This window comes from Martes martes (genome assembly GCF_963455335.1).
Source record: "Martes martes genome assembly, chromosome: 17".
NCBI classification, from domain to species: Eukaryota; Metazoa; Chordata; class Mammalia; order Carnivora; family Mustelidae; genus Martes; species Martes martes.
The window spans coordinates 53,652,777-53,670,423 of record NC_137905.1 but is presented as its reverse complement, the minus strand read 5'-3'; the positions used below and the strand labels follow the sequence as shown (position 1 = coordinate 53,670,423).

Here is a 17,647-nt window from a genome sequence, read left to right as displayed (position 1 = left end):
TGGACTGTCACCTGGCAATGCCATCTTCACTCTAATAAGCCCTTTAAAAGCAAACATGTTTTGCTCTGTCCACAGGACGTTATCTCAGGAGATAACGGCAAAACAAGGGAGTGAAAGTAGGAAAATGAAAAGTGCATTTCATGGATCTTTAACAATCAAACAATCAGCATGGCAGTACACACATCAGATCACATAGGCCTTGATTTGATCATTATGATAACTGATACTATTGAAAATTTTCCCTGAAGGACAAAGCTCCAATATATTGATTGGTGGATAACAAACATGATTAACTCTACATCTATGTTGTATATTGGCACAGAGATCATACACAATAAATCTCTACATGCACAACCATAGGTATGAGTGTGTCAATATCTATTTTTTCTTCATCTTGTGTTGTGCTCTAATTTGAAGAAAATACTTAAGTGTTTCATGTGAACTACAAATATGGGTTCCACTTCATGATGCAAACTTCTATATATAATCTATAAGTATGTCTATCTATATAGATGTCTATAAACTGTAGAAAATACAGATATGGATATCTATATAGCGATAGATACAGATAAGACCCAAGATACATGTAAATAGATATAGACAGACATAGATATATAATCTACAATATTCTACATGTAGATACAGATAGATATCTATATCTCAATATAGATACATGTATAAATGAGATATAAATCTCTCTGAGGCATGCCTGGGTGACTCAGTCCATTGAGGGTCTGAAACTTGGTATCAGCTCAAGTTGTGATCTGGCGGTTGTGGGAAGGAGCCCTGCAGTCAGGCCCCATGCTCAGTGCAAAGCTGGCTTCAGATTCTGTCTTCCTCCCCCTCTCCCTCCCCTTTGTCCCTCCGAGACTGAACACTCATGCTCGCAAGCTCTCACACACTCTCTAAAATAAATAAATGAAATCTTTTTAAAAATACATCTCCTTTAAAAAAAAATACTACATCTCCTAAGGGGCACCTGGGTAGCTCAGTGGATTAAGCCTCTGCCTTCGCCTCAGGTGAATATCTCAGGGTCCAGGGATTGAGCCAGGCATCTCTCTCTCTGCTCAGCAGGGAGCCTGCTTCCCCCTCTCCTTTGGCCTCCCGCTCCCCTGCTTGTGTTCTCTCTCCCTCTCTCTCTCTCTCTGTCAGTAAATAAATAAAATCTTAAAAAAAAAATACACCTCTCCTAAAATTGACGAAAATTGAAAATCAAGGAGCCACAACCTCCACATGAACAGAAAGGATTTATGTCTCTGCCTTTCAAAGGGCTCTCCCTTCACAGCTCCAAATTCACTGGAAGGCCCCACCATAAACTAATCTCATCACCTCAGGGACGTGAGTGTTTACCACCAAACCCCTCTCTTGCCAACAGGCCCAAATCTCCTTCACAAAGGAGAGAAAGATATGCCTTCCACAGATGCCAATTCTATGGAATTCATGCCATTTAAAATCATTACAATCGCCTGATGTTGTTTAAGAATTGGGTAAAATGTAATTCTACGCTCTCCACTACCCATTTCAGTTCAATCTGTCCTTTCTACCTGAAAATGTTGACAATGCTCATCTCCCAAGCTCCCAAGACATCATACATCATATGACTAACTATTGCCCCTCTAGAAGGAAAACTACAAAATGATCACTGGCTCCCTAAAACTGTATTCACTGCCTGAATTTCCCCTCCAGTACAATTCTCTTCTTTTCACTGATGACCTGTCACACACTGATCCATTTTCATGTTCCTTTTCCTACACTTCCATTTCCTACTTCAATTCTGGGAAATTTAGGTGACAAATTTACCTGACACACTCAAAGACCTCTCTAATATCCAGATTGCTTCAGGACTTGGAGTTTACAATTGCATAGTTTCTGTGCTCCTGCACTGACCATCAGCAAAAGTTCAAACACATGAGTATTTATAAGATAATTATATAGTATCACATTACAATTGCATTTACGACTTATTGTTAACTTTAAAGGAGAAGATCAAGATGTTCTGTTAGCTTCTCATCATTGTATTGGGGACCCTGAGGGGATGAGTGAATTACCAACATTAGGAATATTAAGGAAATTCCTACAATTTACATATTTCTCATAACATGAGGGGATTTTACATTCCTTATCCACGCAAAGCAGACCATGGATATCCTGGGGTCGCGGCTCATGAGCAGAAAGGGGCTGAGGATTGGGAAACACAGAGTGATTATCAAACTGCTGTTCAGAAGGTACCAGCTGAGATAATCAAACATACCCAAAATAATATGAAAGATAGAGGAGAGGGTGTTAAAGTAGACAAAGGTGCTCACCAGCAGAAGGATGGTTTTGGTGGCTGTAGACTCAGGGGATGATGAAGAGACATTGGTCCTAAGGATGTGTTGGACCCTCTGCTTGTGCCTGTACAGGTAGAAGACCATGGAGCTGCTGGCCCAGAACATGAGCCCCAAAAATACCACATCAGGGAATGACAACAATGCTACATACAATGGGTCTCTGTTTTTCTCATGACGTATACTTGAACAGCGCCCAAAACGTTTTCTATTTGTGATGTTTATGTTGTTCAAAGTGATAGTCATAAATAAAGGATACATGATATTTACTAGTATCTGTATGACCCAGCACAAGACAATTGAAGGGACAATGCACTTGGGAGCTTTCCCTTTAAGTGCTGCCCACCTGGAGTTCCTGGGGCTGATGGTGATGGCCTGGAAGACACTCAGGAGGCAGGTGGTGCCAATGGACACCCCCCTACCCACCCCACGAACATAGGGGAAAAATTTGCATCCAAAATCACTGAGGATGTGATACGACGCAAAGGATGAGATTGTATTGTGTATTCCAACAGACAACAGGACCAAAATGTTGGCAACAATCAGATTTTTAACAATCAAATCTGTGGACCTTGGCCTACACCCAGTGAAATGAAGGAGGAGATAATGGTAAAGAAGACAGAAGTTCCCCAGCATCCCAACCACAGTCTGTATTAAGACGATCACTCCTACTGCCAGATCCCTGGTGGCCATCCTGACAGTACTCAGTGACTGATAACTGTCTTCTCGGATAGAGGATCCTGCATGGGAATAGGAGGAATGGGCCACACAAATCATGTCATATAATTTAATATTCTACACTTAGCTACACATCCTACTTTGAAATACTACTAAAAGTTCTTCTGTCATTTAGAGCCTTCCAAGGGTTACATACACAACCATTACCAAATACTTGCATGTGTGAATCGCTGGTTTAATGGCCACCCATGGAGGTCACTTCTTATTTCTCACAGATTCAGGAGGCATTCCTCACTGCATTCTTCATAAAGATGTGGACAACACACTTACACAGAGGTGAACTGCTTTGTCTCAATTCACTCACCAGTCCAGGGTGGGGACTTGAAACTGGCTGCGCTGGTCACAAAGTTAGTGCACTGAATCCATAATATACAAAAATACTTGTCAGCAGCGGTCTTTAGATAAACCATATCTCAATGTAGTTTTATGTTAGCACCTTGCCATCCGAATTGAGATTGCTGCCTTATTTAAATTTTTGTTTGCATACACCACCCAGTGCAATATGCAACTAATGAATCATGGAACACTACATCAGAAAATAACAAAGTACTCTATGTTGACTAACATAACAATAATAATATAAAAATAAGTAAATTTTTGTTAATGATGAGTTTTCACTTATTTATGGAGATTGATCTATAACCAAATATGGACTTAAATAAGGCTTTAGAGTTAGTAATAAACTGTAGATGCACTGACTACAGTACTACAAAGATGCAGAACCCTGCCCCATGGCAAGCTGGACTACATAAATGCAAGAATGACTCAAAATAAGCACAGAACCAGAAAGAATCATTTGCTTTCATTCCAGGAACAAATGTACAAGGCATAGACTCTGCACAAGAAGCACCACTGCCAAATTACATTGTGTAAAGTAGAAACAAAATAATGACTACATTATGATCATATATGTATATATTTATGAATACCTGATGGAATAATATTAGTAGCTGTAAAGCAAGATCTGTGCAAGATACTGAAATACCAGACATGCAAAATGCAATGTACAGTAAAAACCTTGTATCTTGTGTAAGTGACATAGTTTTTGGATTTGTATTCTAATATTTAATAGCAGCATATACAAAACAAGATACATTAGAGCCTAAAAATCTTGTCTGAAATGCGTTAAGTTCTATTTTTCTTAAATTTTGCTTCCTACTTTAATGGGAAAAGTCCCTCCATAACCAATTGATGCAAAAGTATTTAATCCATTAAGCACTTCATAGACCCAGAGCTATAGAAAACGTGTCCACTCCAGCAACTGTGACCTGACACACTGTGTCTGCTCATGATCACATGATTTCTACACATTCATCCAACATTTATTACAAGCATGGAGGTACTATGCCTGCACATGGCGAGATCTGCAAATTATGCTATGGCTCCTGTAACAAAGACTCAACAGCAGACTCACTCCAGAACGACAGTCCTTAAGCAAATTAAAAATCAGAGATCTTTAGAGAAAATGTTGAACTACTATATTCCTCACCTGAACATAATACAACTCTGTATGGTAAGTAAGTGGAATTAAAATTAACACTTTAAAAAGTCAGTTTTGACGAACCCTCTGATGAAAACACAACAGTCACTGTCAGGGAGGATTCTACTCTATTGCCTCAGGAGCCATCAGGGGTGGGTGCTGGTCTAGCATCTACATCTCTCTTTACTGACTCAGCTCCTGCCTTGGGATGAATTCCACCTCCATGCCCGGCTTTGGCACTGGACCACATTCATACACAGAAATCCCCCTTTGTCCACTATGCTCCCTTACCTGGACTCCTGAGACAATTCCTTGCCTTCCAGACTGTACCTCTCAGATAGAAAGATGCAGAGAACCCACCAACTTCTTCCTGCTGCCCAACTGGAGGGCTCAGGGTGATGGTCAGAGCGGGCAGTACAGGTGCAAGAGGGGCAGCTGGGCCCTGAGATGGGTTTTTATGTCTCTGGGAGCTCCCCTCCCTTCACAACTGCAATTATCATTTCATCTGAAGCAGCAGCATTGGCACTGACAGGATTGGGAGCTGAGAATATTTTTAAAAACCTTTCTCCCAGGTGCCAATTGTGAAGAACAACTACAAGGTTCTAGCTAGCACCTCTCAAGACACTGCTGGCATGTGGGAAAAGGACACAAAGCCTGGGGGAAATAAGAAGCATGGGTAGAAAACAGGCACTAGGACAGAGAACGCTGGAGAGGAGAGTGGGTATGAGGAAGCCAAAGAGCCCAGGGGAAAGGAGCAGGGTGACCGCGTTGAGAGACAGAAGTAAAGGTTTCCAAGTTATGAACACATGGCCTCTCAGGAGGCAGGAAGGAAACAGCATCTCAGCTGGAACTCATTACTGGTCTGAGAAAGACCTTTTCCCTTTGCTCCCCAATTTCCAGGCTTCTTTCTCATTATCCGGAAAAAAACACATTTGTAATGATGCCCTTTTCTATGGCATCAACATACTCCATCTATAATGGGTTGCAATGAGTCTCATCAAAATGAATATGCTGAAGTCTTAACTCCAGTACCTCAGAATATGCCCTTCGTAGGCATTAGGGTCACTGCAGAGGGAATCTGTTAACATGAGGTCAGGTGGAGTAGGTTGGCCACTAGTGCATCATGACTGGTGTCCTTACCCAAAGGGGAAATCTGGAGGAAGACAAATTTGATTGGCCACAAGCAAAGGACACAGAGCTGGGAAAGAGGCCTGGAGAGATACACCCACAATGAGGGACATTCTGCAAAACAAAGACAGCACTCCTCAATACTGTCACTATCACTGAGGACAAAGACAAAGCAAGAGTGGTAACTGATCTTGATTAAAGACTAAAGAATGAAGCCAATAAAATAAATCCCTGACATGACTGGATCCAAGATTTCTGAGAACAGACAAAAATGACATCATTGTGTCACTGCAGGAAATCTGTATATGGACAGTCAGGGAAATGAAGGCATGACACTACTATTGCTCATACATGTATGATAGTTTTCTTGTGTTAGGAGAAAGACCTTGGGGCACCTGGCTGGTTCTGGTGGAGGAAAGTTTGATGCTTGATCTCAGGGTTGTGACTTCCAGCCCCACATTACTTCACAGTTTATTTTTTTCCCCATTTATTTATCTGTGTACAGTGAGCCAACAAATAGCACATCATTAGTTTTTGATGTAGTATTCAACAATTCATCAGTTGTGTGTAACACCGAAGTGCTCATCTCAACACATGCCCTCCTTAATATCCAACACCTGGTTACCTCATCCCCCACCTCTCTCCCTTCGGTAACCCTTAGTTTCTTTCCCAGAGGCCAGTCTTTCATGGTTTGTCACCCTGTACGAGTTTACTTTTAAACAAAACTTACAAAAAACAAAAAACAAAAAAAAAGAAAAGAGAAAAGAAAGGAGAATGCCTTTGACATAAGAAAATAAATATCCAGAGATTAAGGTGAATGTGTCCAGATGTTGGAAAAGTTTTGTCACATGTAACAGCAAAAGCATATAAACAGATAAAAAGGAATTCGTGCTTGCTGAATCTGGATAGGAAGGATGCTTGGCTGTAGGTTTATATTTTTTCCTTCATATTATCTGTTAATTTTTTTTCAACATGCAAAGTGACCACTGAATGACAGGTGGAGGAGACTTGTGGGTATGCAGATCCTGGGATATGACATGGCACAGACCTTTACAAGGACAAGTTCAGAAGTGTACAGCCATGGCAAGAAAAAGCATTAATGGTGGTAAACTGATCCCATAGCCAGAACCACCGAGACGGTTGACACGGGCAATAAGCACCTTGACCAATTCTCCACACTCCTCTGATGCGTGAGACATCCAATGTTCAACTCTATCTTAAAAATTTTGGAAATACCAGTATTTTTTCCTAATACTACAGGAACGTTGTACGTTATTGCCCCCCAATACAGAGAAACTTAAAGCTCTTATGGTCTTACCCAGAAAATCAATATTAAGATTACTGTCTTCATTCAGCTCTTTAAATGTATAAACAAGGAGTGTTTAGATAAACATCACTCAGTCATCAGTTGTGTTTCAGGAAATAAAGCCCGTGTATTTCTATTGGCATAATGATCTCTCATAGGCCACTGATTGAGGAAAGCCACTTGAAAGGAAAGGAAGTTCACCATAACAATATTTTTGTAAACATTGTACCAAACAGTATATATGAGAGGTGTGTATATGTATTTCATTTTATGCCATTTCAGATATAATATCAGATACAGTCTAATCATGTATAAAAGGGAGAATACACAGAAATTGGAAGAAAATCATTACATGTGGAGATCAAATGGCATCATGTGTGGCATAAGATATGGGAATTTCACTTCTTTTGTTGTTTATAATTAACTGTGTTTCTACTTATATGGCCAAGCCTCAAACATATTGCAGAATGGTTCCAGACCACCTTGGTAAAGCACATCTTACAACAAAGCAAGTCAAATGAATTTTTTTGGTTTCCCAGTGCACAGGACATTTATAGTCACACCGTACTAGAGTCTGTTAAGTATGTTCCAGCATTATGTCTATGAAAACAATGTACATAACAACTAAACATACCTTGCACATAAATGCTAACCATCATGTGAGCTTTTAGTTGGTCACAACCTTTTACTAGTGGAGGGTCTTGGCTCTGTAAGGATGGCTGTTGACTGGTCAGAGTGGTCCTTGCTGAAGAATGGGGTGGATGTGGCAGTTTCCAAAATAAGATAGCAGGTATCCCTGAATCTCGCACCTCCTTGACGACCAGCAATAGCACACCGGATCCCCCTCTTCTTTCCAGTCTCTTCCTCTTCTGGTGCATCTAATTGACTTCTTCTGCTTTCAGGGTCTTAGGATTACACCTGTCCCACTCAGACAAAAGAGGATAACCTCCCTATTTTATTCTCTATGTAAACTTAATTGCATGGCAGAGTCCCTTTTGCCATGTAAGGCAAATACAACCAAGAGGTAACAACAGGAAACTGCTACCCCAGTAGGACAAAAATTAAAATATTCTTAATTATGATCATATTCACAACCCTGTTACCCGTGGTTACCACTGGGATGGTTTCACACAAGGAACAGACATTACCTACAACTTTTGAATTCTGTATTATGTTTCGTTCTTATATAAAGCGTGTATTATATTTCAGGAATTTTTCACAAGAGAACAACAACTTCATCAAATCACTTTTGGACAGTAAAAGTTCTTGAAGATCAAAGTATTGGGAAGGGTCAGGCCTGCAGCCCATTGCCAATACTGGGTGCCTGGTACCAATGACCAGGCTCTCCTGCCAGTCCCAACCCAGCACACCCTCCACCTGATATTCACACAGGAGTGAGATACGGATGGGGTGCTGATCACTCAACCTTCTACCAGGGTACCTATTGTATGTTAAAAAAAATTTCTGGGAGCAATTTACACTAATAAGAGTTTGCTTCATGGACTCCAAGCAAAAACGATCCATGAGTACTGTGGGAATGCAACGTAAATGACAACATCAAAGAGTGGAAATGAAATCATCTAACCCCAAGAAGCCCCATACCTCCCTCCTCTGAGTCTCCACACTGGCCCCCTCTGCACCTCTATTGCCATTGAGACCATCATCCTATGAATCCTTAGGTCTTTTCCAGCACTAAGACCCTGCCCCATCCCCTTCCAACTCCTTATTTGCATTTGACCCTCCCACTTCCACCATTCCCTTCTACTGCCATACCCTACCTACTTCCCTCACCCAACTGGGATTGCTTCCATCTGTCAACTCTGGCCCCATGCATTACGGAGACCGCAGCCAAACACTCATGGCAAACACTACCTCTCCCTTCCCTTCGACCGATATCTGCCCTGTTCCACAGACCTCCGTCCAATTCCATACATTCCTCTCTCTTCCATCAAAATCCCAGCCTTCACCTCCTTGTATCCCCCATTCACCTTCCTACATCTGCTCTTTTCCTCTGGGCTGCTTAGTCTACTCAAACGCACTAAACTCTCCCACTGATTTCATCACCCCAAATCATCTTTCTCCACCAGCCCATGATCCCCTTGTAAGGCTCTTACTCCTTTGGCCACTTCTGGCTCCTTCCTGGGTGTTAACATTACTGGTGGCCAGCACTGATTCCTTTGGGCTGGCTGCCTAGGCCAGTGTCCCCTTCCTCCCTCCTCCCTCCATGTGCATCCTCCCAAAGCTGTACACTTGTCAGAAGAGAACAACATTCCTTGATAAGGGAGGACTTTTCTTTGGTCTAGAGGATGCAAGTAGCTGTGTTCCCCTCCTGGGACTTCAAGACAAGCTCTCATGGCCCATTTGTAGGAGAATTCAAGGGCGTCAAGGTTCTTGGACACCAGAAATATCCAACTGAGGTGCTGCTTGTGCAATCTGCATTTCCTATGAAATGAAATGAAATGAAATGAAAAATAACATAATATAAAATAAAACGAAATAAAATAAAATCAAGAAAAGAATCTTTCATCTTATAAAAGATATGCACCTCATCCCACTGTGCTCCTTAACCTACTGTGGACATGGACTCTCCAATGCTTCTTAACAGCCCTGCCCCTCACTCACATGGCCACACTCTCTCCTCTCCATTTTACCTTTTGTTCCCAGGACCTCTTTATCCCTTATCTCCAGAGAGTCCGGCATGAGGTACACCCTCAATTTCCATGCCCATGCTGTACCATTGCGCCAGGAAGCCCCATGGTGTGCTTAAAACACTCCACACACTCTAACCCAGGTGCATTTACCCACTGACTCTCACACCTACACTGCTTGCTCTCTGCACCGCCATCTCCCGTGCCCCCTTTCCCTGTGCTCTCACCCAACTCAGGCCCTGCACACCCAAAGTTTCTCACCAGATCCACTCTTCAAGTGGCAAAGCTCAGAGCACGTCTTCAATGTTACACACTTAATATTTCCATTGTGGACTCTGGTAGGTGAGAAGGAGTCTAAAGGTCAATTAGGATCCTCCTTTTTTGCCTCACAAGTTTGGAGATATGTATGAAACCTCCACAGACTAACTCGTTAGTGAGAGGCATATCCACCTGGCGACTGTGTGAGTGACCGTGGGAACGTCAGTGGGACAGCACCATCTGTGTGGGAATGTGCACCGTGAGTGTGCCAGAATGGGGATGTCTGCACGTGGTGAGCATGCATCTGAGTTTGAGAATGACTTACATCCTTACGTGGCTCTGAATGTCTGAGTTGCACATAGGTCTAAGGAACCAAGCGTGTGCATTTGTGTGGTTAGAGAATGGGTTGACAGCCATATGGGCTCTCTTGCTTGATGAGGCAACTACCGTGGGGGCAGAGAAGAATTCACCTCTTCCAAACGTCACTCAGTAGGTCAAGGTGGAAAATAAGCAATTGAGTACCAAACTATGAACAAGTACACAGTGACTTGAGAAGACAGATTAGCTGTTTCCATAATACTACCTCTATCCCACACTGCTTCTTCCAATGGTAAAAGTACTCCAAATTATACTACCGCAGATCATGATGTCAACATGTTACCATAGGTAGATACACAGACAAACATACACATTTTGCCGTGAGAGAGTCCGGGGCAGAGTCCAGGAGCTGACCGTTGTAGAGAAGAATGAGACTCCCCCAGAGGGAGATCTGGACTTTGCCCTCTGATATTGGGAGGAGACCTCCAGACTCCTGAATCCAATATATTTGTTGGCTTGGGGGCTTGGCCACCAGACTATCTCACCATGTAGTTGACAATGGACCTTTGGGCTCAAATTCTCCTGTCAGCCTCTGGATGGCTGAAGACCAAATGTATCAACTCACCCTGGGGACAGTATGAAGACTGCCGATCATCCGCAAGGTAAGTCGTATAACTGTAGTAAAAATTCTGGGTACCGAGGCTTGGGTGAGCCTCCGTCACTGGCAATACTCCATGAGTGTTATCCCATATCAACTCCAGAAAGTAACCCTCTATATGACTTTGCAGAAAGAGGACAACTAGAAGAGCCACAGCGAGTACTTTTCCTGGACTCTGCCCCCTACATCTATTCCCTGTGAGTTGGCCATCTGTTCATTTTCCTGTAATACTCCACAATGAGGAGACAGCTCTCAGCGAGCTCTGTGACCTCCTCTATAGAGATCTACAGATACTGAGTATCATTTTGGGGACCTACAAACTTGCAATTGGTGTCATCAGTGAGTGTGGTCTTCTGTGGACTGTCATCCCTCAAAGTTCTCAGCTGGAATAAAACTCTCACAGGGGGAAGGGTTGGTAGACATAGACCAAATGGTGAATTTTGGTGGTGGAAAATCCAAGGAAGTCATTTTAGCTCTTGAAATTACCGTTTCTTCTTCTATTATTTTATTTTCCAATTTTTTTAATTAAATTTTTTATTTATTTTCAGCATAACAGTATTCAGTGTTTTTTTTATTTAAACAATAATTTTTTAATTAAATTTTTTATTTATTTTCAGCGTAACAGTCTTCATTGTTTTTTCACCACACCCAGTGCTCCATGCAATCTGTGCCCTCCCTAATACCCACCACCTGGTACCCCCACACTCCCACCCCCCGCCCCTTCAAAACCCTCAGGTTGTTTTTCAGAGTCCATAGTCTCTCATGATTCACCTCCCCTTCCAATTTCCCTCAACTCCCTTCTCCTCTCCATCTATCCTTGTGCTCTATATTATTTGTTATGCTCCACAAATAAGTGAAACCATATGATACTTGACTTTCTCTGTTTGACTTATTTCACTCAGCATAATCTCTTCCAGTCCTGTCCATGTTGCTACAAAAGTTGGGTATTCGTCCTTTCTGATGGAGGCATAATACTCCATAGTGTATACGGACCACATCTTCCTTATCCATTCATCCGTTGAAGGGCATCTTGGTTCTTTCCACAGTTTGGCGACCGTGGCCATTGCTGCTATAAACATTGGGGTACAGATGGCCCTTCTTTTCACTACATCTGTATCTTTGGGGTAAATACCCAGCAGTGCAATTGCAGGGTCATAGGGAAGATCTATTTTTAATTTCCTGAGGAATCTCCACACTGTTCTCCAAAGTGGCTGCACCAGTTTGCATTCCCACCAACAGTGTAAGAGGGTTCCCCTTTCTCCACATCCTCTCCAACACACGTGGTTTCCTGTCTTGCTAATTTTGGCCATTCTAACTGGTGTAAGGTGGTATCTCAATGTGGTTTTGATTTGAATCTCCCTGATGGCTAGTGATGATGAACATTTTTTCATGTGTCTGGTAGCCATTTGTATGTCTTCATTGGAGAAGTGTCTGTTCATACCTTCTGCCCATTTTTTAATATGATTATCTGTTTTGTGTGTGTTGAGTTTGAGGAGTTCTTTATAGATCCTGGATATCAACCTTTTATCTGTACTGTCATTTGCAAATATTTTCCAATTTTTAAATTTTACTTTTATGTTTCAAGTTGGCTTAGTTTTATCAGTGGTGGCATCTGATCACCGCAGATTTTGTTAGGCTGCTTCTAGCCTGGGTCATGGTTGACATGTTGGACTCTGTCCATTCACTCAACCATCCCTCAACAGAATGACTGGGAGGAGGAACTCCCAACAAAGAAAAGAATCAGAGACAATATCCTCTGCCACAGAGGTAATGGGTATGAAGATAAGCAAGATGTCAGATTTAGAACCTAGGATAGCAATCACGAAGTCAATAGCTAGGTGTGGAAAAGGCATTAGCGCAACAGAGAATGTCTAAGGGCAGAAATGAGATCGAATCAGGCTGAACTTAAAAATGCTATCAATGATCACTGCTTCAATCTCGTTACTAGATATTGGTCTATTCAGGTTGTCAATTTCTTCCTGGTTCAATTTTGGGAGTTTATAGTTTTCAGGAATGCATCCATTTCATCTAGGTTGCTTAGCTTATTGGCATATAACTGTTGATAATAACTTCTGATGATTGTTTCTACTTCCTTGGTGTTAGTTGTGATCTCTCCCTTTTCATTCATAATTTTATTAATTTGGGCTTTCTCTCTTTTCTTTTGGATTAGTGTGGCCAATGGTTTATCGATCTTATTGATTCTTTCAAAAAACCAGCTTCTTGTTTCATTGATACGTTCTACTGTATCTCTGGTTTCTACCTCATTGATCTCTGCTCTAATCTTGATTATTTCCCTTCTTACGTGTGGAGTTGGTTTGATTTGTTGTTGATTCTCTAGTTCTTTAAGATGTAGAGACAGCTGGTGTATTCTGGATTTTTCCATTTTTTTGAGGGAGGCTTGGATGGCTATGAATTTCCCCCTGAGGACCGCCTTTGCTGTATCCCATAGGTTTTGGAGTGAAGTGTCTTCATTCTCATTGGTTTCCATAAATTGTTGAAGTTCTTCTTTGATCTCCTGGTTGATCCAAGCATTCTTAAGCAAGATGGTCTTTAGCTTCCAGGTGTTTGAGTTCCTTCTGAACTTTTCCTTGTGATTGAGCTCCAGTTTCAAAGCATTGTGATCTGAGAATATGCAGGGAATCATCTCAGTCTTTTGGTATCGGTTGAGCCCTGATTTGTGACCCAGTATGTGGTCTATTCTGGAGAAGGTTCCATGTGCACTTGAGAAGAATGAGTATTCTGTTGTTTTAGGGTGGAATGTTCTGTATATATCTATAAGGTCCATCTGGTCCAATGTGTCATTGAAGCGGTGATCAAAAACCTGCCAAAAAACAATAGCCCAGGATCCGATGGATTCCCTGGGGAATTCTATCAAACTTTCAAAGAAGAAATAATACCTATTCTCCTGAAGCTGTTTCAAAAAATTGAAGCAGAAGGAAAACTTCCAGACTCTTTTTATGAAGCCAGCATTACCCTGATCCCCAAACCAGGCAAAGACCCTACCAAAAAGGAGAATTTCAGACCAATATCACTGATGAATATGGACGCTAAGATTCTCAACAAGATCCTAGCAAACAGGATCCAACAGAACATTAAAAAGATTATCCACCATGACCAGGTGGGATTCATCCCTGGGTTAGAAGGATGGTTCAACATTCGCAAATCAATCAATGTGATAGAACAAATCAAGAAGAGAAGAGAGAAGAACCACATGATCCTCTCAATTGATGCAGAAAAAGCTTTTGACAAAATCCAGCATCTGTTCCTGATTAAAACGCTTCAAAGTATAGGGATAGAGGGAACATTCCTGAACTTCATCAAATCTATCTATGAAAGACCCACAGCAAATATCATCCTCAATGGGAAAAAGCTTGCAGCCTTCCCGTTGAGATCAGGAACACGACAAGGATGCCCACTCTCACCACTCTTGTTCAACATAGTATTAGAAGTCCTAGCAACAGCAATCAGACAACAAAGAGAAATAAAAGGTATCCAAATTGGCGAGGAAGAAGTCAAACTCTCTCTCTTCGCAGACGACATGATTCTTTATATGGAAAACCTGAAAGACTCCACCCCCAAACTACTAGAACTCATACAGCAATTCAGTAATGTAGCAGGATACAAAGTCAATGTCCAGAAATCAGTGGCTTTCTTATACAATAACAATGAAAATACAGAAAGGCAAATTAGAGAATCGATTCCATTTACTATAGTACCAAGAACCATAAGATACCTCGGAATAAACCTAACCAAAAGGTTAAAGATCTGTACTCGAAGAACTACAGAACACTCCTAAAAGAAATTGAAGAAGACACAAAAAGATGGAAGACCATTCCATGCTCTTGGATCGGAAGAATAAACATCGTTAAAATGTCTATACTGATGGAGGCATAATACTCCATAGTGTATATGGACCACATCTTCCTTATCCATTCATCCGTTGAAGGGCATCTTGGTTCTTTCCACAGTTTGGCGACCGTGGCCATTGCTGCTATAAACATTGGGGTACAGATGGCCCTTCTTTTCACTACATCTGTATCTTTGGGGTAAATACCCAGCAGTGCAATTGCAGGGTCATAGGGAAGATCTATTTTTAATTTCCTGAGGAATCTCCACACTGTTCTCCAAAGTGGCTGCACCAGTTTGCATTCCCACCAACAGTGTAAGAGGGTTCCCCTTTCTCCACATCCTCTCCAACACACGTTGTTTCCTGTCTTGCTAATTTTGGCCATTCTAACTGGTGTAAGGTGGTATCTCAATGTGGTTTTGATTTGAATCTCCCTGATGGCTAGTGATGATGAACATTTTTTCATGTGTCTGGTAGCCATTTGTATGTCTTCCTTGGAGAAGTGTCTGTCCATATCTTTTGCCCTTTTTTTTTTTAAATTTTTTATTTATTTTCAGCGTAACAGTCTTCATTGTTTTTTCACCACACCCAGTGCTCCATGCAATCTGTGCCCTCCCTAATACCCACCACCTGGTTCCCCCACCCTCCCACCCCGCCCCTTCAAAACCCTCAGGTTGTTTTTCAGAGTCCATAGTCTCTCATGGTTCACCTCCCCTTCCAATTTCCCTCAACTCCCTTCTCCTCTCCATCTCCTCTTGTCCTCTATATTATTTGTTATGCTCCACAAATAAGTGAAACCATATGATACTTGACTTTCTCTGTTTGACTTATTTCACTCAGCATAATCTCTTCCAGTCCCGTCCATGTTGCTACAAAAGTTGGGTATTCGTCCTTTCTGATGGAGGCATCATACTCCATAGTGTATACGGACCACATCTTCCTTATCCATTCATCCGTTGAAGGGCATCTTGGTTCTTTCCACAGTTTGGCGACCGTGGCCATTGCTGCTATAAACATTGGGGTACAGATGGCCCTTCTTTTCACTACATCTGTATCTTTGGGGTAAATACCCAGCAGTGCAATTGCAGGGTCATAGGGAAGATCTATTTTTAATTTCCTGAGGAATCTCCACACTGTTCTCCAAAGTGGCTGCACCAGTTTGCATTCCCACCAACAGTGTAAGAGGGTTCCCCTTTCTCCACATCCTCTCCAACACACGTTGTTTCCTGTCTTGCTAATTTTGGCCATTCTAACTGGTGTAAGGTGGTATCTCAATGTGGTTTTGATTTGAATCTCCCTGATGGCTAGTGATGATGAACATTTTTTCATGTGTCTGGTAGCCATTTGTATGTCTTCCTTGGAGAAGTGTCTGTCCATATCTTTTGCCCTTTTTTTTTTTAAATTTTTTATTTATTTTCAGCGTAACAGTCTTCATTGTTTTTTCACCACACCCAGTGCTCCATGCAATCTGTGCCCTCCCTAATACCCACCACCTGGTTCCCCCACCCTCCCACCCCGCCCCTTCAAAACCCTCAGGTTGTTTTTCAGAGTCCATAGTCTCTCATGGTTCACCTCCCCTTCCAATTTCCCTCAACTCCCTTCTCCTCTCCATCTCCTCTTGTCCTCTATATTATTTGTTATGCTCCACAAATAAGTGAAACCATATGATACTTGACTTTCTCTGTTTGACTTATTTCACTCAGCATAATCTCTTCCAGTCCCGTCCATGTTGCTACAAAAGTTGGGTATTCGTCCTTTCTGATGGAGGCATCATACTCCATAGTGTATACGGACCACATCTTCCTTATCCATTCATCCGTTGAAGGGCATCTTGGTTCTTTCCACAGTTTGGCGACCGTGGCCATTGCTGCTATAAACATTGGGGTACAGATGGCCCTTCTTTTCACTACATCTGTATCTTTGGGGTAAATACCCAGCAGTGCAATTGCAGGGTCATAGGGAAGATCTATTTTTAATTTCCTGAGGAATCTCCACACTGTTCTCCAAAGTGGCTGCACCAGTTTGCATTCCCACCAACAGTGTAAGAGGGTTCCCCTTTCTCCACATCCTCTCCAACACACGTGGTTTCCTGTCTTGCTAATTTTGGCCATTCTAACTGGTGTAAGGTGGTATCGCAATGTGGTTTTGATTTGAATCTCCCTGATGGCTAGTGATGATGAACATTTTTTCATGTGTCTGGTAGCCATTTGTATGTCCTCATTGGAGAAGTGTCTGTTCATATCTTCTGCCCATTTTTTAATATGATTATCTGTTTTGTGTGTGTTGAGTTTGAGGAGTTCTTTATAGATCCTGGATATCAACCTTTTATCTGTACTGTCATTTGCAAATATCTTCTCCCATTCCGTGGGTTGCCTCTTTGTTTTGATGACTGTTTCTTTTGCTGTGCAGAAGCTTTTTATCTTGATGAAGTCCCAGAAGTTCATCTTTGCCTTTATTTCCTTCGCCTGAGTATTATGCCTCCATCAGAAAGGACGAATACCCAACTTTTGTAGCAACATGGACAGGACTGGAAGAGATTATGCTGAGTGAAATAAGTCAAACAGAGAAAGTCAAGTATCATATGGTTTCACTTATTGGTGGAGCATAACAAATAATATAGAGGACAAGGGTAGATGGAGAGGAGAAGGGAGTTGAGGGAAATTGGAGGGGGAGGTGAACCATGAGAGACTATGGACTCTGAAAAACAACCTGAGGGTTTTGAAGGGGCGGGGTGGGAGGGTGGGGGAACCAGGTGGTGGGTATTAGGGAGGGCACAGATTGCATGGAGCACTGGGTGTGGTGAAAAAACTATGAATACTGTTACCCTGAAAATAAATAAAAAATTGGAAGAAAAAAAAAATGTCTATACTGCCCAGAGCAATCTATACTTTTAATGCCATTCCGATCAAAATTCCACCAGTATTTTTCAAAGAGCTGGA

General features: G+C 41.9%; 1 protein-coding gene across 1 annotated transcript; it reads right to left on the bottom strand.

Moving 5' to 3' along the window:
- Window positions 1-2,081: 2,081 nt before the first annotated feature.
- On the bottom strand, window positions 2,082-3,104 carry LOC308358416 (vomeronasal type-1 receptor 4-like; the record flags this gene model as incomplete). Its single annotated transcript, XM_080828598.1, has 1 exon — window positions 2,082-3,104. One exon carries the CDS (start codon window positions 3,102-3,104, stop codon window positions 2,082-2,084), a length of 1,023 nt encoding a protein of 340 aa, XP_080684724.1.
- Between the last annotated feature and the right edge of the window lie 14,543 nt (window positions 3,105-17,647).